The following is a 23891-nucleotide window of genomic DNA, read 5'->3' on the forward strand; positions in this document are numbered from 1 at the left end:
GAATCAGCGAACTAAGATGGGCTGGAATGGGTGAATTTAACTCAGATGACCATTGCATCTACTGCTGTGGGCAGGAGTCTCTTAGAAGAAATGGAGTAGCCATCACAGTCAACCAAAGACTCCAAAATGCAGTACTTGGGTGCAGCCTCAAAAATGACAGAATGATCTCGGTTCATTTCTGAGGCAAACCATTCAGTGTCATGGTAATCCGCGTCTATGCCCCAACCACTAAAACTAAAGAAGCTGAAGTTGAATGGTTCTATGAAGACCTACAAGATCTTCTAGAACTAACACCCAAAAACCTGTTCTTCTCATTACAGGGGACTGGAATGCAAAAGTAGAAAGTCAAGAAATACCTGGAGTAACAGGCAAGTTTGGCCTTGAAGTACAAAACGAAGCAGGGCAAAGGCTAACAGAGTTTTGCCAAGAGAACACACTGGTCATAGCAAACACCGTCTTCCAACAACACAAGAGAAGACTCTACACATGGACATCACCAGACGGTCAATACCAAAATCAGACTGATTATACTCTTTGCAGTCGAAGATGGAGAAGCTGTACAGTCAGCAAAAACAAGACCGGGAGCTGACTGTGGCTCAGATCACGAGCTCCTTATTGCCAAATTCAGACTGAAATTGAAGAAAGCAAGGAAAACCACTAGCCCACTCAGGTATGACCTAAATCAAATCCCTTAGGATTATACAGTGGAAGTGACAAATAGATTTCAACGGATTAGATTTGATAGAGTGCGTGAAGAACTATGGACAGAGGTTTGTGACATTGTACAGGAGGTGGTGATCAAAACCATCCCCAAGAAAAAGAAATGCAAGAAGGCAAAATGGTTGTCCGGGGAGGCCTTACAAATAGCTGAGAAAAGAAGAGAAGCAAAAGCAAAGGAGAAAAGGAAAGATATAAGTATCTGAATGCAGAGTTCCAAAGAACAGCAAGGAGAGATAAGAAAGCCTTCCTCAGTGATTAATGCAAAGAAATAGAGGAAAACAATAGAATGGGAAAGACTAGAGATCTCTTCAAGAAAATCAGAGATACCAAGGGAACATTTCATGCAAAGATGGGCACAATGAAGGACAGAAATGGTATAGACCTAACAGAAGCAGAAGATAGTAAGAAGAAGTGGCAGGAATACACAGAAGAACTGTACGAAAAAGATCTTCACGACCAAGATAATCACGACGGTGTGATCACTCACCTAGAGCCAGACACCCTGGAATGCAAAGTCAAGTGGGCCTTAGGAACCATCACTACCAAGAAAGCTTGTGGAGGTGATGGAATTCCAGTTGAGCTATTTCAAATCCTAAAAGATGATGCTGTGAAAGCACTGCCCTCAACGTGCCAGCAAATTTGGAAAACTGAGCAGCGGCCACAGGACTGGAAAAGGTCAGTTTTCATTCCAATCCCAAAGAAATGCAACGCCAAAGAATGTTCAATGTACCACACAACTGCACTCATTTCACATGCTAGTAAAGTAATGCTCAAAATTCTCCAAGCCAGGCTTCAACAGTACATGAACTGAGAACTTGTAGATGTTAAAGCTGGATTTAGAAAAGGCACAGGAACCAGAAATTAAATTGCCAACATCCACTGGATCATAGAAAAAACAAGAGGGTTCCAGGAAAACATCTACTTCTGCTTTACTGACTATGCCAAAGCCTTGACTGTGCAGATCACAACAAACTGTGGAAAATTCTGAAAGAGATGGGAATACCAGACCACCTCACCTACCTCCCGAGAAATATGTAAGCAGGTCAAGAAGCTACAGTTAGAAATGGACATGGAAAAACAGACTGGTTCCAAATCAGGAAAGGAGTACGTCAAGGCTGCATACTGTCACCCTGCTTATTTAATTTATATGCAGAGTACATCTTGAGACATGCCGGGCTAGATGAAGCACAAGCTGGAACCAAGATTGCTGGGAGAAAGGTCAATAACGTCAGATACGCAGATGACACCACCCTTATGGCAGAAAGCAAAGAGGAACTAAAGAGCCTCTTGTTGACAGTGAAAGAGAGTGGAAAAGCTGGCTTAAAACTCAACATCCAGAAAACAAAGATCATGGCATCTGGACCGACCCATCACTTCAAGGCAAACAGATGGGGAAACAATAACAAACTTTATTTTATTGGGCTCCAAAATCACTGAAGATGGTGACTGCAGCCATGAAATTAAGACACTTGTTCCTTGGAAGAAAAGCTATGACAAACCTAGACAACATATTAAAAAGCGGAGACATTACTTTGCTGACCAAGGTCCGTGTAATCAAGGCTATGGTTTTTCCAGGAGTCATGTATGGATGTGAGAGTTAGACCATAAAGAAAGCTGAGCGCCGAAGTACTTTTGAGCTGTGGTGCTGGAGAAGTCCCTTCAGAGTCCCTTGGACTGCAAAGACATCCAACCAGTCCATCCTAAAGGAAATCAGTTCTGGATACTCACTGGAAGGACTGATGCTGAAGCTGAAACTCCAATACTTTGGCCACCTGATGCAAAGAACTGACTCATTGGAAAAGACCCTGATGCTGGGAAAGATTGAGGGCAGGAGGAGAAGGGGACAACAGGTTGAGATGGCTGGATGGCATCACCGACTCAATGCACATGAGTTTGAGCAAGCTCTGGGAGTTGGTGATGGACAGGGAGGCCTGGCGTGCTGCAGTCCATGGGGTCACAAAGAGTCCGACACAACAGAGCGACTGAACTGAACTGTATAACAACTACATTCCAATAAAAATAAAAGTAGTCCATGCTTAAGCTTAATGAAACTGTGTATGTACTAGATGCAGCACTGTTACGACTTTAAACATGGCTGCACAACAGGTAGGTGCTGCTTCTCCTCCGTGTGCTTAGCCTGTGGACACTGTGACCGTGAGGCTCTCTGCTTTCCTTGTCTAACATCTCAAGACACGACAGCCACTCTGGACACGCCGTTAGTAAATCTGAATAGAACGTCACACTTGAAATAAGCTCTGCGTCGCCTGTGTGTTCCCAGCCTCACTCTGCGGCTGACAAAGGGCTGACACAGGAGGCAGCGGCGGCGGCTCTGCCGCCCGTCTCCTTTCTGGCTCCTGGCTCCTGTGCTCCGTTACTGGCCTTCTCTCCAACCCAGGCTTCCTTTTAAGACTACCTGTTTTCTGAGGCCCAGTTTAATTAAAACTAGCAAAGTAATGAACTTACGTAATGAGCACTCATTAACTGCCATAGGCGTCAACACTCCGCCAAGCGCACAAGCATCCTCTCTTGCCTCAGGACACCGCAGGAATCATGCGAGACTCCTGATTCCTACGGACAGATCAAGTGCGGTTGTCAGCCTCGACCCACACGAAGCGTCTATGAATGCGTGTCTCACCTGAACATACGGACCAACCTGCTCTTCGCGCGGCCCCAGGGAGCACCTCACCTACTCCACGTGGGCCTCTGCATATTCCACACGCCTGAGGCCCCTCTCCTGGGCGACGGGCAGTCTAAGTGTGTGACTAAGGAGTGGCAATCACACTCAGTTTATGATACAACGTTGGAAAGACCTTCAAGATTAATATCAAGCACAACTTTCTCACCTGACAGACGTGTCCAGCGGACAACCACACAGAGCCGGCCTGAGATCTTCAGACAAAAGCACCTCTTGCTAAGTTTTCTAGCAAACAAACTAGTAATACCTAAGCCCTACTTCAAAGTCTAAACATGGGCCAGCTGAGTTCACTTGGTACAGATGAGGGGAAAACAGGCCTCCACCACCATTCTAGTGAGTAGGAGCACAATGTTAGACTTTTATCAACCCTCCGAGTTTGTAACTAAGATCAGAGACCTCTACCAACACATGGTAAAAACACCAAGCGTAAATCTGAACCTGAGAGGAAGAGCTGAACATAGACTCCCCGGCATCGAGGTGAACGCTCAAGCACAGGGGGAGAGGGAGCAGGACAGTGCCACGGAGAACAGAAAAGGAGTGTTCCAGAAAGGCACGTGCAGTCAAGGTCAGATGCAACAAACTCAAAAGATACCAGGACTGAAAGACAGCCACAGGAGTTGGTAAGAAGGTCACGGTGGTCTCGGGGAAGGCTGATTAAAGTGGCAGGTGAAAGAGGCGCGTAAGGGGGAAGCGGGAGTTGAGGGTGAAGGAAGAGAAGCAGCAGTACTCACCAGCGTTCCACGGGATCTGGCGGCAGCTAGGCGGGAAAGGTCCGACAGAGATGTGGCTGAATGGCTAGTGAAGGGCAAGAGACAGACTGAGAGGGAAGGAAAAAACGGTAAGCGCAAAAGCTCACTCGGAGAAGGCAATGGCAACCCACTCCAGTACTCTTGCTTGGAAAATCCCATGGACAGAGGAGCCTGGTGGGCTGCAGTCCATGGGGTTGCTGAGGGTCAGACACGACTGAGCGACTTCACTTTCACTTTTCACTTTCATGCATTGGAGAAGGAAATGGCAACCCACTCCAGTGTTCTCGCCTGGAGAATCCCAGGGACGGCGGAGCCTGGTGGGCTGCTGTCTATGGGGTCGCACAGAGTCGGACACGACTGAAGCGACTTAGCAGCAGTAGCAGCAAAAGCTCACTGCTAACGAACACAGCCCAACAGAGGAGGAAGGGTTCAAGACAGGAAAGGAGGGATGATGTGGAGAGAGCCAGGCCGTGCTCACACACACTGCCGCGAGCTTCTGGGGTTAACAGACTTGTTCAAATCGACAGTTAGAACCTCTGGAGTATAGGATTAACTGTGGAAAAACAACAAAGACAACGTTTCTTTCCAAATTAGAAGACAAGAACAACACACTTCAGGAAAAAGGGGAAGAGGGTGGAGTTGCAGGAGCTCACGTGACCTGGCTGGGTTTCAGAGGAAAGCTTCTCAGCGTGTACCACGTGCTGGATAAGCCTCGGAGCTCACTTTAGAGAGAACAGCCCTGTAAACTGGGGTCTGTGATCTGTTGTAACCCAGGGCTGTGGCCAAACTGAGGACAGGCACCAAGGGAGCCCAGGCTGCTGAAGGCAGCACCTGCCACACGGACAGGACGTGGCCCCCTGGAGAGACAGAGCAGTGAGCGAGCAAAGCAGCAAGGACAGCGCTGGGCAGAGGCAGCCCCAACAGGGGCATCCCCGGCGGGCCTCAGGTTAAGAAGCCACCTGTCAGTGCAGGGGACATGGGTGCCACCCCTGGTCCGGGAACTAGCTCCCACATGTTGCAACTAAAGATCCCCCAGGCCTCAACGACACAAGATCCCCCATGCCACAGCTAAGAGCTAACACACCCAAGTGAGTATTTAAAAAAAAAAGACGCAGCACCACAGGGCACAGCCCGCTCCCGCTGTGCAGGCCGCACCACGCGAGCAGAGCACCGTGGCTGCTCCGGTGCCAGACGCGGGGTGGCAGCAGGCGGAAGGAAGCTGGCTGAGAGCAAGACGGATGGGAACCTGCAGTTCAGCCAGAGTCTGGGAGGCAACGCGCGGGAGGGAGAACAAAGAAAGGTGTCAGCAAGGACGGGCAAGGGCTCCAGCCGCTCAGGCCAGCGTGCATTTACGTGCAGAGAAGGTGAAGAGCGGGGGTGACACCGGGCGCGGGGAAGGAGACGCTGTGCAGCCTGGGGTGAGACAAGCAAGACCACAGTAACAGGAGGACTCTGTCTCTTGGGCAGTTACTGGTCAGCAACCAGCGCCACCAGGAGCTGAAGGCTGCAAGCGGGGACCCGCACCGGGACCATCACAGGAATCTTCCAGCTCGCCTCTCCGGGCCTCGGTTTCCTCAGGCAGCAAGCACTGCCGGGCAACAGATGTGTGTTCTGTGACGCCCCGCTCAGCTCCGAGGCTCTGTAAGTCCTGACTTGCCCGTGCCAGCACTCCAACCGGAGCAGCATGGGCACCAGTAAACGTGCACACACACGGAGGACAGTCAGCACACGTATGCAGAGACGCAGCGGGGATGACTAGCTGGGAGAGCCGGCCTTCCTGCTTTCTCTCTTTTAAAGTGAGATACAACTGCCTTACCGTTCTTTGACAGGAACAGAGAGCACTGGGGAGTCCCTGGTGGTCCAGTCATTAGGGTTCGGCACTTTCACTGAGGTGGCCCAGGTTTATTCCCTGACTGGGAAACTGAGGTCCCGCAAGCCATGTGGTACACTCAAAAAATAAAAATAATACTGACTGTAGCTACGATTTAAGCCACTTAGTGAGTGATGTTGCTTTTCATGCTTTTAAAACCAGACACCAACAACAATATTATTACAAGGAGCATCAAGAATCCACTTACGGGATTTCCTTACCAAGGCAGCCAAACAGCTCTGGCAGAGGGCTGCTAACCGCCTTCTCCAGGCTGTCCCGACCGTCGGGCGGGACGCACCAGCACCGATGCCCGCCTTTAGGAGCCTCCACAGAGGCAGCCCGGCTCTCAGCAGGAACTGGGGACAGCGGCTCCCCTGCCAGGCTATTCACCACACTGGAACAACTGCCACGCACTTCTAGAGAAAAAACTGGGGGTCACTAAATGCAATGAGATGTCCCGGAATCAATCCAAGAACACAAATAGGGTATTTGCAGAAAACTTAGTGAAACCCAGACAGTCTGTAGTTAATAATACTGTACCATTTGCAATGTCTTAGTTCTGACAAATACACCAAGGTTAAGGAAGATGTCAACATTAGGAAAAGTTGGCTGAAGGGAGTATGAGAACTCTCTATACTAACTTTGCAACTTTTCTGTAAGTCTAAAACTATTCCAAAATGAAAAGTTTATAAAAAAATAAAATTCCTGGGTCATGAGACGTTAAATCTACTAACTTCTTCTTAAGTTTCAACATGTAACTAATAATGTAGTTAATTTGGGAGAAAAATGTTCTTTGTGTTTTATGAATGAAAAACAGTTCATTTCCACAGGAGACGTGATAATTAAATGCCACAAACATTACTGGAATTACTCTAAAATAATCTAGAAACCGGGGAGCCGGACTGTTAAAGAAGGCAGAGCGCCGAAGAATTGATGCCTTCAATCTGTGGTGCTGGGGCGACTCAAGAGTCCCTTGTACAGCAAGGAGATCAAACCAGTCAGTCTTAAAGGAAATCAACCTGGAATACTCATTGGAAGGACTGATGCTGACGCTAAAACTCCAATATTTTGGTCACCTGATGCGAACAGCCGACCCATTGGGAAAGTCCCTGATGCTGAGAAAGACTGAGGGGAGAAGAGGGCGTCAGAAGATGAGATGGCTGGATGGCACTACTGATGCAACAGACGTGAGCCTGGGCAACCGGGAGACGGCGAGGGGCAGGGGGGCACGGCGCGCCACCGCCCGTGGGGTCCGGAAGAGTCACACACAGCTGCGGGAGCAACAGCAATCTAGAACAGTGATCGTACAGTTAAAAAAAATGTCTTGCACGCCCTCGAGATACAAATTACTCCATTTCAGCTCATGCTGGTTATACGGTCTCTAAAATCAAGTCACCTTGTGCCCCCATGCGTATTCAGAAGGCCGGTGGAGTCAAAAAAGAGCACGCCGTAGAATGCAGAGAAGCGCCCTACAGTGCCGCCAAGTAGACACTCAGTAATCTACCCAGGAAAAAAGGCCTCAAGGTAGTAAGAGTATTTCAAGTGAATGAAATACAAGTAAGATGAACATAGGAATAGGCATGATTGACGAAAATAATCAAGCAGCTGTCTATAAGAAATCCACTAAGTAAAAGAACATAGGTTAAAAGCAAAATAACAGAAAAGGCTGTATCACACAAACACCAATTAAAACAGACTAAAGTGGTTCTGTAGTATCAGACGAAGTAGGCCTCAGAGCCAAGAAAACTGCCAGGGATAAGACGAACATAACCTAAATGAAAAAAGAGGATCAAGTCACCAAAAGACGTAACAATGAAAAACGCATATGCACGAACAACAGTGCTGTGAAGTCACAACACAACACTCAGCTGTGAGGAGAAACCAAGAAACCCACAATTTCAGCCCCAGCCTCCAACTCTCCGCTCTCAGTGACTGACAGAACTAGTAACCAAAAAGCCATCAAGAAATGCAATTAGCGAATTACCCACTCACTCTGCTATACACCTGAAACACGATGTTGTAAATCAACCATCTCCCAATAAAAACTCTTAAAACTACAGAATTAAAATAATTTAACTTGACATTCAAGCAAACACTCCACTCAATAACAGCAGAATTTACATGTTTTAAAGTACATAAGCAATAGTCACCAACACAGACCATTAAAACCTTAAAATTTTTCAAAGAATTAAAATCATAAAAGCTGTTCTCTGACCATACTGGAATTAGACTACAAGTCAGTAACATGATAAATTAAACGACAACCTTTTTACCTAATTGCGTGGCTGCGGCAGGTCTCAGGCACACGAAGGCCTTCGCTGCGGTGTGCAGGCTGCTCGCTGTGGTGCAGCTTCAGACCAGCTGCAGGTGTGCGTGACCTCAGTTCCCTCGCCAGGGACAGAGCCCCCGTGCCCAGAGATGGAAGGCAGGCTCTCTACCACCAGACCACCAAGGAAGCCCCTAAACAACAGACTTGTAAATAATATCAAAGAAGAAGATTCAAGGGAAATTAGAAAATATTTTAAATTGAATGAAAATTCAAGTACAACACCAAAATTTGTGGGATGAAGCTAAATTACGGCCTAGAGTATACAGCATGCACACGTGTATGTATATTAGGAAATACGTTATCTTGAAAATACATATTTTTAAGAAAGAAGAATAATCTCAAATCAATAATCCAAGCCTCTACTTTAAGGAATTAGAAAAAGAAAAATCAAAACAAACTCAAAGCAAGAAATAAGACAAAGAGTAAGAAATAAACTTTTCAAAAAAAAATTTTTTTAATTAATGAAATAAAAACAAAGACAAGAGAAAAAAACAATAAAACTAAAAGCTGGTTCTTTAAAAAGATTAAAAACTTGAAAACCCTCTAGAAAGACTGGCAGAAAAGAGAGAAGACAAATAAACAGTATCAGGAATCAAAGAGAGAACACAGAATCCTCACAGACATTAAAAGGATAAAAGGAACACTACAGACAATTCACACATAAACTCAACAGTTAAGATGAGATGGACCAGCTCTCCAGAAAGCGCAAGCTACTAACAGAGAAGGGACAATTCTTAATTTGCTTTATGAGGCCAGCGTCACACTGACACCAAAGCCGGGCAAGGGAAACCTAAGAAAACTATTCACACATACCTTATAAAAGCAGATGCAGCAAGGGACCTGCCTGGCGTTCCAGTGGCTAAGACCCCATGCTCCCATCACAGGAGCCCCACAGCTAAAGATCGACTGTCCCACGTGCTGCAATGAAGACCCAGTGCAGCAAATATTTTTTTAAAGTGTAAATCCACAAAAAAATTCCCAGAATACATGATTTTAGCAAGATCAACAGATAAAAGTTGAATACACAAAAATTAATAACTTTTATATACTAGCAATGAATAGAAACAGAAATTCTTCAAAACACCATTTACAGAAGTTGAAAAAAATGGAATACTTTATGAATCTAACAAAACATGTAAAGGATATGTATGCTGGATACTATAGTACAAAATACTGGTGAAAAAAATCAAAGATGTGCTGTATATCAATGCTATGTCAATTTTTAAAAAATCAAAGATGACCAAATAAATTTAACAGAACCACACACCATGTCCACAGACTGGAGGATTCAATACAGTATACATGTCAATTCTCCACCAAACTGACCACAGATTTAATGCTACTCTAATCAAGGCCCAAGTAGAATTATTTGTAGACACAGACAAGCTGATTCTAAAATGTATGGAAAAGTGAAATGACCAAACAGCAAAAACAATTTTAAGCTGGAGGAATCATCTTACTAATGTATAAGACCCACAGTAAGTGAGACAGCGTGGCACAAGCACTGAGACCGACGCAGAGATCACTGGACAGAATACAGCCCAGAAACAACCCACACCAACGAGCCCAACTGATTTCTGACCCAAGTGAAAAGTCAATTCAATGGAGAAAGGGTAGAACAAACGGGTTTGGGACGAACCTGACATCCATCCTGCCCATAATGATACCTGATACGAGATCAACTCAAAATGAATCACAGATCTAAATGTAAAACTAGGGCATTTTTAGAAGAAAATACAGAAAAAAATCTTTATGAGATTTTATCAAACAAATAGTTCTTTGACATGATACCAAAAAGTATGATTTATAAAAAAAAATCTGGAAAGTTGAACTTCATCAAAATTTAATTTTTCTTTGCAAGAAAACAAAAAGTTGATGGAATTTAAAGACTAGCTACAGCCTGAAACTGTTTTTGCAAATCACAAATCTGACCTAAGATTCATAACAAGAATTACCAAGAATTCTCAAAAGTCAAAAGTAAGAAAATAAAACAAGTAAAAAAAAAAGCAAAGTCTTAAACACTCCATCCAAGAGGATACAAGAATGGCAAATAAATGAAGTGTTCAGTAACAGTAGTCACTAGGGAAATGTAAACTAAATCACAACACCACTACATACCTATTATTAATGATTAAAGTAACATCTGAGGAGGGCATGGCAACCCACTCCAGTGTTCTTGCCTGGAGAATCCCTAGGACAGAGGAGCCTGGTGGGCTACAGTCCACAGGGTCCCACAGTTGGACACAACTGAAGCAACTCAGCACAAAATAACATCTAACAGTATCGAGAACTGGCATGGATGCAGAGCACCTGAATTCTCACCTCTGCTCACAGGAAGTTAAAACAGTACAGCTGCTCAGAAAATAGTTTGGCAGTTTCTTACAACGTTACCACTGACCCTGCTCCCATTCCTTGGTATTCACCCTAGAGAAATGAAAATTTACTTTCATATGAAAACTTGTACACACATGTTTTACAGGAGCTCTATTCATTACCAACAAAAACTGAAAGAACCCCAGTGTCCACCAACAGAAGATGGTAACGGCAATCCACCCATACAACAGAATACCACCTGGCAGTGGACAGGAACAAGCTGCTGAAACCTGCAAAAATCGGGATGAAACTCAAAGTGACTATGCCGAGTGAAAGGAACCAGCCTCACAACGTTACAGACCGTATGATCCCATCTATATGACTTCCCAAGAAGACAAAGCCATAGTAACAAAGTCATGACTGTCCACAGTGGGGCAGGGAGGAGAGCGACCGCACAGGAGCAGCTGCAGGGAGCCTGTCTGGGCAACGGCGCTGCTCCGCGCACTGACGGAGACACACGAAGCTGCACATGCAGCGGGCAGGGCTCCCTGGTGGCTCAGCAGTCAGGATGCCAAGCTTTCACTGCCACAGCCCAGGTCCAGTCTCTGTTCGGGGAACTGAGATCCCGCAAGCCACACTGCATGTGTATACATATGAACGTGTGTGTGTGTGTGTGTGTGTGTGTGTGTGTGTACATATATACACATGAACACACACACACACACACACATACAGAAGGCTTCCCTGGCGGCTCAGTCGGTAAAAAGAATCTGCCTACAATCCAAGAGACCAGTTGCAATGCAGGAGACCCTGGTTTGATCCTTGGGTGGGGAAGATCCCCTGGAGAAGGAAATGTCAACCCACACCAGAATTCTTGCCTGGAAAATTCCATGGACAGAGGAGCCTGGTGGCCTAAAGTCCACGGGATCTCAAGAGTCGGACACGACTTAGTGACTAACCATCACACACGCACACACACATCTATCTACCTATATAGACAGATACAGCAATAACGCATAGTAACCTGGAATGTTACGTCCACGAATCAAGGCAAATTGGAAAGAGTCAAACAGAAAATGGCAAGAGTGAACGTCATTTTAGGAATCAGTGAACTAAAATCAACTTGAATGGGCGAATTTAACTCAGATGACCACTATATCTACTACTTACTGCAGGCAAGAATCCCTTAGAAGAAATGGAGTAGCCCTCATAGCCAACAAAAGGGTCCAAAGTGCAGTACTTGGGTGCAATCTCAAAAACGACAGAATGATCTCTGTTCGTTTCCAAGGCAAACCATTCAATATCACAGTAATCCACATCTATGCCCCAACTATTAATACCGAAGAAGCTGAAGTTGAATGGTTCTATGAAGACCTACAAGATCTTCTAGAATTAACACCCAAAAAACATGTCCTTTTCATTATAAGGGACTGGAATGCAAAAGTAGAAGTCAAGAGATACCTAGAGTAACAGGCAAGTTTGGCCTTGGAGTACAAAACGAAGCAGGGCAAAGGCTAACAGAGTTCTGCCAAGAGAACACACTGGTCATGGCAACACCCTCTTCCAACAACACAAGAGAAGACTCTACACATGGACGTCACCAGACGGTCAATACCGAAATCAGACTGATTATATTCTTTGCAGCTGAAGAAGGAGAAGCTCTATACAGTCAGCAAAAACAAGACTGGAAGCTGACTGTGGCTCAGATCATGAACTCCTTATTGCCTAATTCAGACTTAAATTGAAGAAAGTAGGGAAAATCACCAGACCATTCAGGTACGACCTAAAACAAATCCCTTAGGATTATACAGTGGAAGTGAGAAATAGATTCAAGGGATTAGATAATAGAGAGTGCCTGAATAACTATGGACAGAGGTTCGTGACATTGTACAGGAGGCAGTGATCAAGACCATCCCCAAGAAAAACAAAGGCAAAAAGGCAAAATGGTTGCTTGAGGAGGCCTTACAAATAGCTGAGAAAAGAAGAGAAGCAAAAGGCAAGGGAGAAAAGGAAAGATATCCCCATTTGAATGCAAAGTTCCAAAGAATAGAAAAGAGATAAGAAAGCCTTCCTCAGTGATCAATGCAAAGAAATAGAGGAAAACAATAGAATGGGAAAGACTAGAGATCTCTTCAAGAAAATTAGAGATACCAAGGGAACATTTCATGCAAAGAAGGGCACAATAAAGGACAGAAATGGTATAGACCTAACAGAAGCAGAAGATATTAAGAGATGACAACAATACACAGCATAACTATAAAAAAAAAGATCACTCACCTAGAGCCACACATCCTGGAATGTGAAGTCAAGTGGGCCTTCGGAAGCATCACTACGAACAAACTAGTGGAGGTGATGGAATTCCAGTTGAGTTATTTCAAATCCCAAAAGATGAGGCTTGTGAAAGTGCTGCAATCAATGTGTCAGCAAATTTGGAAAACTCAGCAGTGGCCTGGAAAAGGTCAGTTTTCGTTCCAATCCCGACAAAGTGCAACGCCAAAGAATGTTCAAACTACCGCACAACTGCACTCATTTCACACGCTAGCAAAGTAATGCTCAAAATTCTCCAAGCCAGGCTTCAACAGTACATGAACCGAGAACTTCCAGATGTTAAAGTTGGATTTAGAAAAGGCAGAGGAACCAAACTGCCAACATCCATTGAATCATAGAAAAAAGCAAGAGAATTCCAGAAAAACATCTACTTCTGCTCTATTGATTATGACAAAGTCTTTGACTCTGTGGATCACAACAAACTGTGGAAAATTCTTCAAGAGATGGGAATACCAGACCACCTTACCTGCCTCTTGAGAAATCTGTATACAGGTCAAAAAAGCATCAGTTACAACTGGACGTGGAACAACAGACTGGTTCCAAATCGGGAAAGTATATCGAGACTGCATATTGTCATCCTATGCAGAGTACATCTTGAGAAATGCCGGGCTGGATGAAGCACAAGCTGGAATCAAGACTGCTGGGAGAAATACCAGTAACCTCAGATACACAGATGACACCACCCTTATGGCAGAAGGTGAAGAAGAACTCAAGAGCCTCTTGATGCAACTGGAAGAGAGTGAAAAAGTTGGCTTAAAACTCAACATTCGGAAAACTAAGATATTGGCATCTGGTCCCATCATTTCATGGCAAATAGCTGGGCAAACAATGGAAACAGTGACAGACTTTATTTTCTTGGACTCCAAAATCACTGCAGATGGTGACTACAGCCATGAAATTAAAAGACGTTTGCTCCTTGGAAAAAAGCTATGACCAAGCTAGACAGTCTGTTAAAAAGCAGAGACATTACTTTGCTGACAAAGGTTCGTCTAGTCAAAGCTATGGTTTTTCCAATAGTCACCATAAACAAAGCTGAGCACCGAAGAGTTAATGCTGTTGAACTGTGGTGCTGGAGAAGACTCTTGAGAGTCCCTTGGACTGCAAGGAGATCCAATCAGTCCATCCTAAAGGAAATCAGTCCTGAATATTCACTGGAAGGACTGATGCTGTCCACCTGATGCGAAGAACTGACTCACTAGAAAAGACCTGATGCTGGGAAAGATTGAAGGCTGGAGAAGGGGACGACAGAGGATGAGATGGTTGGATGGCATCACCGATTTGATGGACATGAGTCTGAGCAAGCTCTGGGAGTTTGGTGATGGACAGGGAGGCCTGGAGTGCTGCAGTCCATCGGGTCACAAAGAGTCAGACACGACTGAGCGCCTGAGCTGTACTGACAATATACAGATAGATAAATAGATAGATGTAACTACATGTTAATTTTTTAATTAGCATATAATAAAACCACTTGGAAAAATTCTAACGGTATCTTTAAAGTCAAGCCACATATATACTGAGCAATTCCACTTCGGGTTTACACTCGACCAAAAGGAGCCCCCTATCCACCAAAAGACATGTACAGGAATGTGCATACCAGCCGGATTTGTATCAGTCATGAAATAAAATGAGCCCAATGTCCGTCAATATTAGAATGGTTAAGTTGCGGGATAGTCGCACAATGGAAACTGCATGCCGTGAAAAGGAATGGCGAACTGCTGCATCAACAACAGGAATGGACTCAAATACACTGTTGAGCCGGAGAGCCCTGCCTACCGCAGAGCACTTTTATGTGAAAATCAGACACAGGCAACACACCAAGAACAGTGAGGATGACGAGGAGGGGAACATGGGCACATTCTAGGGTACTGGGAATACTTTTTTATCCATATTGCCTATGTCCAAATACTGGTCCCATGGGTGTGCACACACACAAAGAATACTGCACACAGAGACACTCCCTGTGGCCTTACCCACTGCAAACCTTTCTGAATCACACAAGGTTCTAGATCTTTACCGGACCTACTTCCTCAGGTCACTGAAGCAAATGCAAACCAGGACCTTCCCTGGTGACTCACTGGTAAAGAATCCGGCTGCCAATGCAGGTGGTACAGGTTTGATCCCTGATCCAAGAAGACCCCACGCGCCTCGGAGTAACGAATCCATAGTGCCACCACGACCGAGCCTGTGCCTAGCGCCTGGGAGCCGCAGCTACTGGCGCCCCCGTGCCCCAGAGCCAGTGCTCAACAACGAGGCCTCCGCAGTGAGAAGCCCACGGCCGCCAACCAGAAAGCACCCTGTTCACTGCAATTACAGAAAGCAATGAAGACCAGCCCCCGAGAGTGATGAGTGAGCATCATCTCATCGTGGCAGCTCTGCGTGCGGCACGGGGAAGGCCGCTACAGACCGCAGCGTGCTCCAAGATCCACAATCACACCGTCTCACCGGAGGACACACTGCACGTGCTGTGTCTTAGTTGCAGTCATGTCCAACCCTCTGCGATGCCACGGACTGGGGCTCGCCAGGCTCTTCTGTCCATAGGATTCTCCAGGCAAGAATACTGGAGTGGGTTGCCATGTCCTTCTCTAGGAGGATACACTGTATGATGACCCTTAAACATTAACATTTTAATTATTAATTTCTTGGGTTTCCAAATCACTGCAGATGGCGACTACAGCCATGAAATTAAGACACCTTCTCCTTGAAAGGAAAGTTATGACCAACTTAGATAGCATATTGAAAAGCACAGATGTTAACCTCACCGACAGAGGTCCGTCTAGTCAAGGCTACGGTTTTTCCAGTGGTCATGTATGGATGTGAGAGTTGGACTCTGAAGAAAGCTGAGAGCCGAAGGATTGATGCTTTTGAACTGTGGTGTTGGAGAAGACTCTTGAGAGTCCCTTGGACTGCAAGGAGATCCAACCAGTCCATTCTGAAGGAGATCAGTCCTGAATCTTCACTGGAAGGACTGATGCTGAAGCTGAACCTCCAATCCTTTGGCCACCTAATGCGAAGAACTAACTCATTGGAAAAGACCCTGATTCTGGGAAAGATCGAAGGCAGGAGGAGGACAGAGGATGAGATGGCTAGATGGCATCACCAACTCAATGGACGTGAGTTTGAGTAAACCCCGGGAGTTGGTGAAGAAGCCTGGCGTGCTGCAGTCCATGGAGTCACAAAGAGTCAGACATGACTGAGCGACTGAACAAAACTGAAACGTTAATAAATTCTTCTTGCCAGTTTTTTAGCAACAAAAAAGGATTTACGTTATTATCAACAAAAATGCTCCCTATGCAGCATGTTCTATGATTTTCAAACTGTAGTATCACTGTATACCTTGATTTGTACCCCAAACAGCTTCCTGTCATAAACCTCTACTACTACTTACTAAGTCACTTCAGTCATGTCTGACTCTTTGCGACCCCACCGACAGCAGCCCACCAGGCTCCCCCGTCCCTGGGATTCTCCAGGCAAGAACACTGGAGTGGGTTGCCATTTCCTTCTCCACATAAACCTCTAACAGCATTACAAAAGAGTCCTAAATGCCCATCTGAGCCCTCCATACGTGTACATTTTATGTAAACTGATACCCCAACAGCTAATTTCATGGCTCAATTTCCACAATACAAAAATCTGCATACTCTCCTATGCAGATATATATATACACACAGATACTTTACAAAACTGGATCCTTACTACAAACACTGTTCTCTTCAACGTTTTGCTTTTTCAGCCACGCTGTGCGGCTTGGATTCAGCTCCCTGACCAGGGGTTGAGACCATGTCCTCAGCGGTGTGGAGTCCTCACCACTGGACCACCAGGACATTCCCACACTCACTTTTTTATTTTGTAAGCTTCTCTCTTCACTTAATGCATCATGAATGTTATGAAAATTATATTTTAAAATAGGGATGCAAAAAAGCAAGATATTTTCATAATATCCTTCACCTACCAACTTTTCACACAGACCAGCACACGTGGCTGTTAGAACAGGACTGGCCAAGACACGTGTCATCATCTTTACATCCTCATGTCACGAGTGAGAAAGCTTCATCGATGGCGTCTTGCAGCAGGGCGCCTGCAGAGCCAGCCAGGCTGGCTTCCTGACAGTAAGGGTCCGATTCACACACAACCCCGTGTGCCCACTTGCCAGCCTTCAACCGTTTAATTCTCCCAACAACACGAGAAGCTGGGAGCCTACAAAGCCGGGCAGTGTGAGGCTGTGCCTCAGGGCACAGAGCCTAGCAAGTCTGTGTCCCCTGGCTTTGCATATTTTGTGTACAGAGCTGTGCTATGGGCCAAAGACTCTAGGAGCTAAGCTGTTTCCTACTCATCCCACAGTCCTCATTTCCCCCCAACTGCACGTGGAAGCGCCCTCTTTGCCTCAAGGCCACCTCCAACGGTGGCAGTCCTGGGTCCATGCGCGGGGCCTGCGCAGCATGCTGACAGGGGAGTGAAGACCCCTCCTGAGAATCCAGACAGCCCGCCTACTCTCACTCCTCTCAGGCACCTTCTGCCCAGGTGAACCCAGAGATGGAAACGAGGCGCCCCGAGAACCGTAAGCCTGCCTGGGAAACACAGGGCCAGCACCCATTTACCGTTACTCGTTGACCAACACTGTTTGGGGTGGCTCTTCTGCCCCAGATGAGGTGTCCCAAAAAGCTCACCATCTGAGGGGAAACAATTCAGAGGTTCCAGAATTACACAAAGAATTTTTGTGATTGGTGTCACCTGTTACCATAAACAGTATCTTTGATATGTTATTAATAAAACACTTGTGAAGTACTTTTAAAAGTAAAGACACAGCTTGAAAACTTCAAAGTACAGTAGAAGAGAATGTTTTCCAAGGTGCAGGTCACAACTCAACAGTACATAATAATCCGTGTATTACAACCACCATTACTGTTAATGAAACTGAGCGAAACAGAAGATACCAGAAAGGATCAGAGTATCGTTTTGTAAACCCTGCAGTGTGAGAGTGTGTGTACATGTGTGAGTGCAGGGTGTGTGCAGAGCAGTATAAGTCTCAAGGTATTTAGTTCTTATAGTGGGACACGGTCCAAACTCTGAACTCATAAATTTAACAGAAAAAAAAAAAAAAATTCCTGTCAAGATAATTAATACTAGGCAGACAGTTATCCAAGTTTGAAAAGTGTCATTCGAATATAACTAAAAGGTTATTTTAGCTAAATAATGCAAAATAAGTGAGAATTATTAAAACCTAGAATGGTGTGAAAGACTACTGTAAGAATTTTTATTGTGCCACCAATTTCTTTTTATTAAATCAATAAAAATGGGTGTATTTTACATCCAGCTGCAGCCAATATTATCAACATTTTTGTAAAGAATTTGCTAAAACAGACCTCCCTGCCTCCCCTCCCCAGAAGCAGCAAACACGGCCCTTAATTTGCACTCTATCCATGCAAATGCGTAAGCCTCATCCTGTATCCTAAGAACGACACCAGTTTTGCTCTCCAGTGTACTGGAAAATGGCAAGCTCTGAAGACTGTGAAATGCAGGGCTGTGACCCAAAACAAAGCTGACAATATAAAGAAAGTTCCAACAACTGCAGAGAACACCCAAACCCTATAAGCTACAACTAAAGCCCACACACATTACTATGTATTCAGATAATAATATCAGGACCAGAGAGCCATGCCACGTGCAATGATTTCTTATCTGTTCTCACTACCTATCGTTCCAACATAACATTTACAATCCCGCATAACACAATTTCTGTCTCAGAAACGGGCACACAAATAAATACTTCTTACGAGGCTTTCGGTTGTTTTCACTGCTGCAAATGTCTTCAAAGCAACTTAAAACAGTCCTAACAACACAAACTCCTGAAAAAAAAAAAAAAATCCATTTCAGCAGCCGACTGAACGAGTGGAAATGACTGCCAACTGCACACCCGCGTACCAGTCCTGGGTCTTGCAAAGTGTTGTGACCAAGAGCGAAATAAAAGTGGCAGCCATCCACAGCTAGCAGCGGCAGTGTGTGCTGCTGTATTCAAAGACAGAAGAAAGAAAGAAACAAAAAAAAATGACGATTCAAATATATACCTGAGTAACCAGACCACTCATTACCTCTATAAACACTTTCAAAGAGCAGGGGGTGAAGCGCCAGGGCCGCCACTTGCGAGGGCTGCCAGTCTCTTTTTTCAAATGACCGTTTCGGAGGAGCACAAGAAAACTTGGAGGCGGCGCTCGGCGATGACCGTGCGCCGGGCGCGGAGGAAGGAGGTGGGCACGCGCGGCGAGCCTCGCTCGCGTCCACCTGACGCCCAGCGGCTCCGGAATCGCACCCGAGTAAACCTCAAGGACGGGCCCGCCGCGGGCCGAGGCGGCCCCGGCCCGGGCCGTGACAGCGCCGCGCAGGTGGGCGCCGCGCGCTCCCGGGAGATGCGGCACCTGGCGGCGGCCGGGCCCCGGGCGCCTCCCACAGCCCGGGGCCGCGGTCCCCCGCGCCGGCCCCGCGGGAGGCTGTCAGCGCGCGAGCCGCCCGGCCCCGGCCCCGCACCGTTACCGCCCTCGCCCCCCCGCCGCTTACCTCAAAGTAGCCTCCGGGGGCGGCGCCGCCCGCGCCCGCGCCCGCGCCGAGGGGCCCGTTGGCCGCCGCCGCCGCGCCGCCCGGGGCCGCCAGGCCCGCGGCCTGGGAGCCGCGCAGCGCCGCCGCCGGGCCGGCCTTGCCGCCGCCCGCGCCGCCGTTGCCCCCGCCCGAGCCGCCGCCGCCGCCGCCCCGCTTGTTCTTCCGGCGCTTGGCCCCGCGCTTGGCGTCGGCCGGGCTCATGGCGGGCGGGCGGGCGGGGAGGGCGCAGAGTGGGCGCGGGGCCGCGGGCGGCGGCGGAGGGCGGGGAAGGCGGGGAGGCTGAGGCGGCGGCGGGACACGCTCTGGCCGGCCGCGGGCGGGGGGCGGGGGGGCAGGGCGCTGCGCGGGGTCGCCTCCGGGCGGGCGGGCGGGCGGCAGCTGTGGGGCGGCGGCTGGGCGGGAGCGACGGCGAGTCCACCGGGCCCGGCGCCGCCGCTGACCAGAGTTAGAGTCCAATATGGCGGACACAAGGGGAAAGGGATCCCAGTTTACGTCGGGGGAGGGGGAAGGAGCGGCGGGGAGGGGGAGGGGTGTGGGCGCCCTCCTCCCCCCCCTCACCGCCCCCCCCCTCCCCGCCTCACTCCGCCCTCTCCAGCTCCGCTCCCCCTCCGGCCGCGCCCTCCCTGCCCGCCGTTAACACGCCTCCGGCACGTGGGGCACGCCGGGAGCTGGAGTCCGCGCTCTCGCACTCGCCGCTCAGGCCGCCCTGTGTGGGGACTACGATTCCCGTCAGGCCGCGTGCGCTCAAGCGCCCGGACGCCGCGAGGGGCTGCGGCAAGGGGAGCGAAATGCGGAGGTGACGTCACCCCGGGCCCGAGCCGCGCGGCCCCCTCCCCGCCCGCGCCGCGCGGCCTTCTGGGACTTGTAGTCGAGCGGAGGGGCCCGGCCCAGCGCGGGGCCGAGTGAGCGAACTACGAGCCAGCGGTGAACAGAGTTCCGCCTCTTTGACAGGCTCCCAGACGCCCCCGCGCCCCACGCCCCCGCCGCGGGTCCGTAGCCGGGTTCGGCCCCGGGATGGCGTCGGGCAGGCGAGCCCCCGTTCTGACCCGCCGGGAACGGCTCTGTGACCTTGGCCCGGTTCGAATCCGCCTCCTCCACTGGTTGGCCCTGTGACCTTGGGTCGGGGCCCTCGCCTGAGTCCAGGTGACTCAGTGGGACTCGAAGGACCCGTCTCGGGGGCTGGGCCGCGTTTCTGGACGGAGAGCGCTGGGTCTGGCTGCCGGGCTGGTCAGGGGCCTCCCGCCCCGGGCGATGGGGCCGCCGCGAGCCTTCAGACCTGGCCGCTCGCTTAGAATCGCTGGGCTGGAGGCGCCCTTCCCACCTCGTCTTCTTCCTGCTGCCCCTTTGCAGCCACCGCCCGGGCTCCCGGTACCTTGCGACCCTGCGCTGTCTCAGGGCGGTCCAGCCGCTCCTCACGACCTCGCATGCACCCGCCGCACAAGCCACGAACCCCGTCAGGCCCTCCCCGGCCCTGCAGTGGGGCCACTCCGCCGGGACCCTCCTGCCTGGGCCGCTTGCCCGTCATCGGGAAGCCCCAGGTACAAGTCTGCCCTCAGCCCCGTACCACAGGGATCCCTCGTCGGGCCTCGTGTTCAGGAGGGCTCCACCCTTCACAAACACCGAGACACAAGAGACGGGTTTTACCTTACTTGGCTCCATGGTTGGTTACAGGGCCGAGATGCAGAGGACCTTGGCGCTAGAGTGTATGGTACGAGGGCCTTCATTTGCATTTCTTCCTGGGCCCCACAACCTTCATCTCTGGGCCTGCCAGGACCCACCGCCTCACCTTCACTCTTGCCCCAGCTGCAGCCGCGGCCTTTTAATCCTCTGACCGGTTAGTGCCACAACCAGAATGAGCTAATATGATCAATTATGTAGGCAGAATAAGACCCCTCACTTCTCCTGGTGGGTCTTGAATGACCTTGCTGCTGAAGGTAGAGTTTGACAGGGTGGGGGTGTTTGTCTTAGCACTCCACTGGATGGGCAATGTTTTGGGCTGCCCCCCTCCCCACAGCTTCCCTGATAGCTCAGTTGGTAAAGAATCCGCCTGCAGTGCAGGAGACCCCGGCTCGATTCCTGGGTCATCGGAAGATCCGCTGGAGTAGGGATAGGCTACCCACTCCAGTATTCAGAATCTGCCTGCAATGCAGGAGACCTGGGTTCCATCCCTGGGTTGGGAAGATCCCCTGGAGAAGGGAAAGGCTACCCACTCCAGTACTCTGGCCTGGAGAATTCCCATGGACTGTATATGGGGTCACAAAGAGTTGGACACGATCCAGCGACTTTGACTCTCTCCACAAGTCTGGGTCAGGCTCCCCACTCACTCTCCCCACAAGCCTGGGTCAGGCTCCCCACTCACTCTCCCCACAAGCCTGGGTCAGGCTCCTCACTCCCACAGACCCTGTGCTTTTGCTCGACAGAGCACGTTGCACTGGACTGGGATTCTTGGTGTTCACCAGTATCCCCAGAGAAGTCTAGGACGGGCATAGGAATGTCTGCCTCCTGCACCTCTGAACCTTAGCTCCTGCCAGACAAGGACTGGACACACATCAATCTAGTATTTGTTGGATGAATGAGTGATGTAATAATGGCCATTTGTCAAGCAGTTTCGCACCAGCCACTCTGCTGCTGCATGCTCTCATGCAATCAGTACAACCATTCTCCGGATAGGCACCACTAGCCCGCTACTGTGGATGAGAAACAAAAGTTCACAGATGGTGCGGGGTTTGCCCAAAGTCACCCAGATAGTCAGAGGCAAGGCCCAGGTTCCAGCTCAGATGTGGCTCAGGTACAACTAGGTTTCAGCAGAGCACAGGGTGATACAATCAAGAGTTCTCTGGTGCCTGGGGACAGAAGCCTCTCTGAGGAGGAGAGCTGGACCAGAGCTGGTAACTGTCAGAGCAAAGGGCTTTCAGCCGTCAAGACTCAAGCAGGGGAAAGCCCAGCATTCCCTGGGACCTAACAGAATCAAGGTCAGGTTTTATTCTAAACGGAACTGAGAGTCATGGAGGGTTCTGAGCAAGGACTGTCATGTTGGATGCATGTTTTTGAGAAAACTCTGGCTATTGTATTGAGAAGGGATGTCAGGGGAGCAAGATTAGAGGCTGGGACACCCCTGAAGGGCACCCAGCAGATGGAGAGGGTGCTCCTGGCAAATAGAATTTACAAACAAAAGGCATAAAGAAGTGGTTCTCAGCTTTCATTTTCCATTATCTACCCTTAAGGAAAAATTAAGATATTAAGGAGATAATACTAAGGAACAAAATTTCGTATGGTAGAATTGAACTTGGGGAGGGCCACAACCCATTGTAATATCTAAGATTACTTTCTTCCCTTAAGAATCAGTTTTCACCCCTTGAGAGATGTGTTAGTGAGTATTCTCCAGAGAAACAGAACCAATTATTGTAAGGAATTGGCTCATAAAATGATGGAGGCTGACAAGTCCTGAGACCTTCAGTCAGCAACCTGGAGAGCCAATGGTGCAGTCCAAGTCCAAAAGCCTGAGGACCAGGAGGGCCAGTGGAGGTATTCTAGTCTGAAAGCCAACCAGCTGTGAGACCCAGGAAGAGCTGATGTTTCAGTGTGATCCAAAAGGTAGGAAAAAAACACACAAATGATCCAGCTCAGAGGCACTCAGGCAACAGGAGCTGTCTTTTTCTTCTATCAGATCAGCTCAGTCGCTCAGTCGTGTCTGACTCTGCGACCCCATGAATCGCAGCACGCCAGGCCTCCCTGTCCATCACCAACTCCCGCAGTTCACTGAGACTCACGTCCATCGAGTCAGTGATGCCATCCAGCCATCTCATCCTCTGTCGTCCCCTTTTCCTCCTGCCCCCAATCCCTCCCAGCATCAGAGTCTTTTCCCATGAGTCAACTCTTCGCATGAGGTGGCCAAAGTACTGGAGTTTCAGCTTTAGCATCATTCCTTCCAAAGAAATCCCAGGGCTGATCTCCTTCAGAATGGATGAGGCCCACCCACACTGAGGAGGACAATCTGCTTTACTCAGTCAACCAATGCAGATGTTAATCTCATCCCCAAACACTCTCAACAGACACCTCCAGAATTATGTTTAACCAAATATCTGGGCATCCTAGGACCCACTCATGCTGACCTGAAATAACCGTCACAAGGGAGAATGCAGGATGTAGGGTCAGGAGGGTCTTTGTATACTCTTAAAAGTAGAAGCAGCTTGGTCTGGCAGGAGCACAAGTGGTCACAGGGAGACATGGACAGTGACCATGGAGAGGCTTCAGGCATGGAGATGGCCACTCAAAGCACCCTCCTGATTTGGAAATCTC

The 23891-nt window shown here is 48.6% G+C and overlaps 1 protein-coding gene across 8 annotated transcripts in view; it reads right to left on the reverse strand.

Annotated features, from left to right (window-relative positions):
* The window catches only part of FAM193A (family with sequence similarity 193 member A), a 156042-nt gene extending 134677 nt beyond the window's left edge, over positions 1-21365 (reverse strand). For 2 of the 8 annotated variants that reach the window (XM_055589258.1, XM_055589255.1), the window contains exons 1-3: positions 7111-7367; positions 6243-6450; positions 4147-6112 (exon numbers count right to left, since the gene is read on the reverse strand). In XM_055589258.1, coding sequence (XP_055445233.1) covers positions 4147-4323 — 177 coding nt within the window. In that variant the 5' untranslated portion in view covers positions 4324-6112; positions 6243-6450; positions 7111-7367. Of the gene's footprint in view, positions 1-4146; positions 6451-7110; positions 7371-16953; positions 18860-19553; positions 19610-21236 lie in introns of those variants that run through there. The other 6 variants (XM_055589260.1, XM_055589257.1, XM_055589262.1 and 3 more) reach the window with 6 other exon arrangements.
* Between the last annotated feature and the right edge of the window lie 2526 nt (positions 21366-23891).

This window comes from Bubalus kerabau, chromosome 7 (genome assembly GCF_029407905.1).
Source record: "Bubalus kerabau isolate K-KA32 ecotype Philippines breed swamp buffalo chromosome 7, PCC_UOA_SB_1v2, whole genome shotgun sequence".
In the NCBI taxonomy this organism is placed as follows: domain Eukaryota; kingdom Metazoa; phylum Chordata; class Mammalia; order Artiodactyla; family Bovidae; genus Bubalus; species Bubalus kerabau.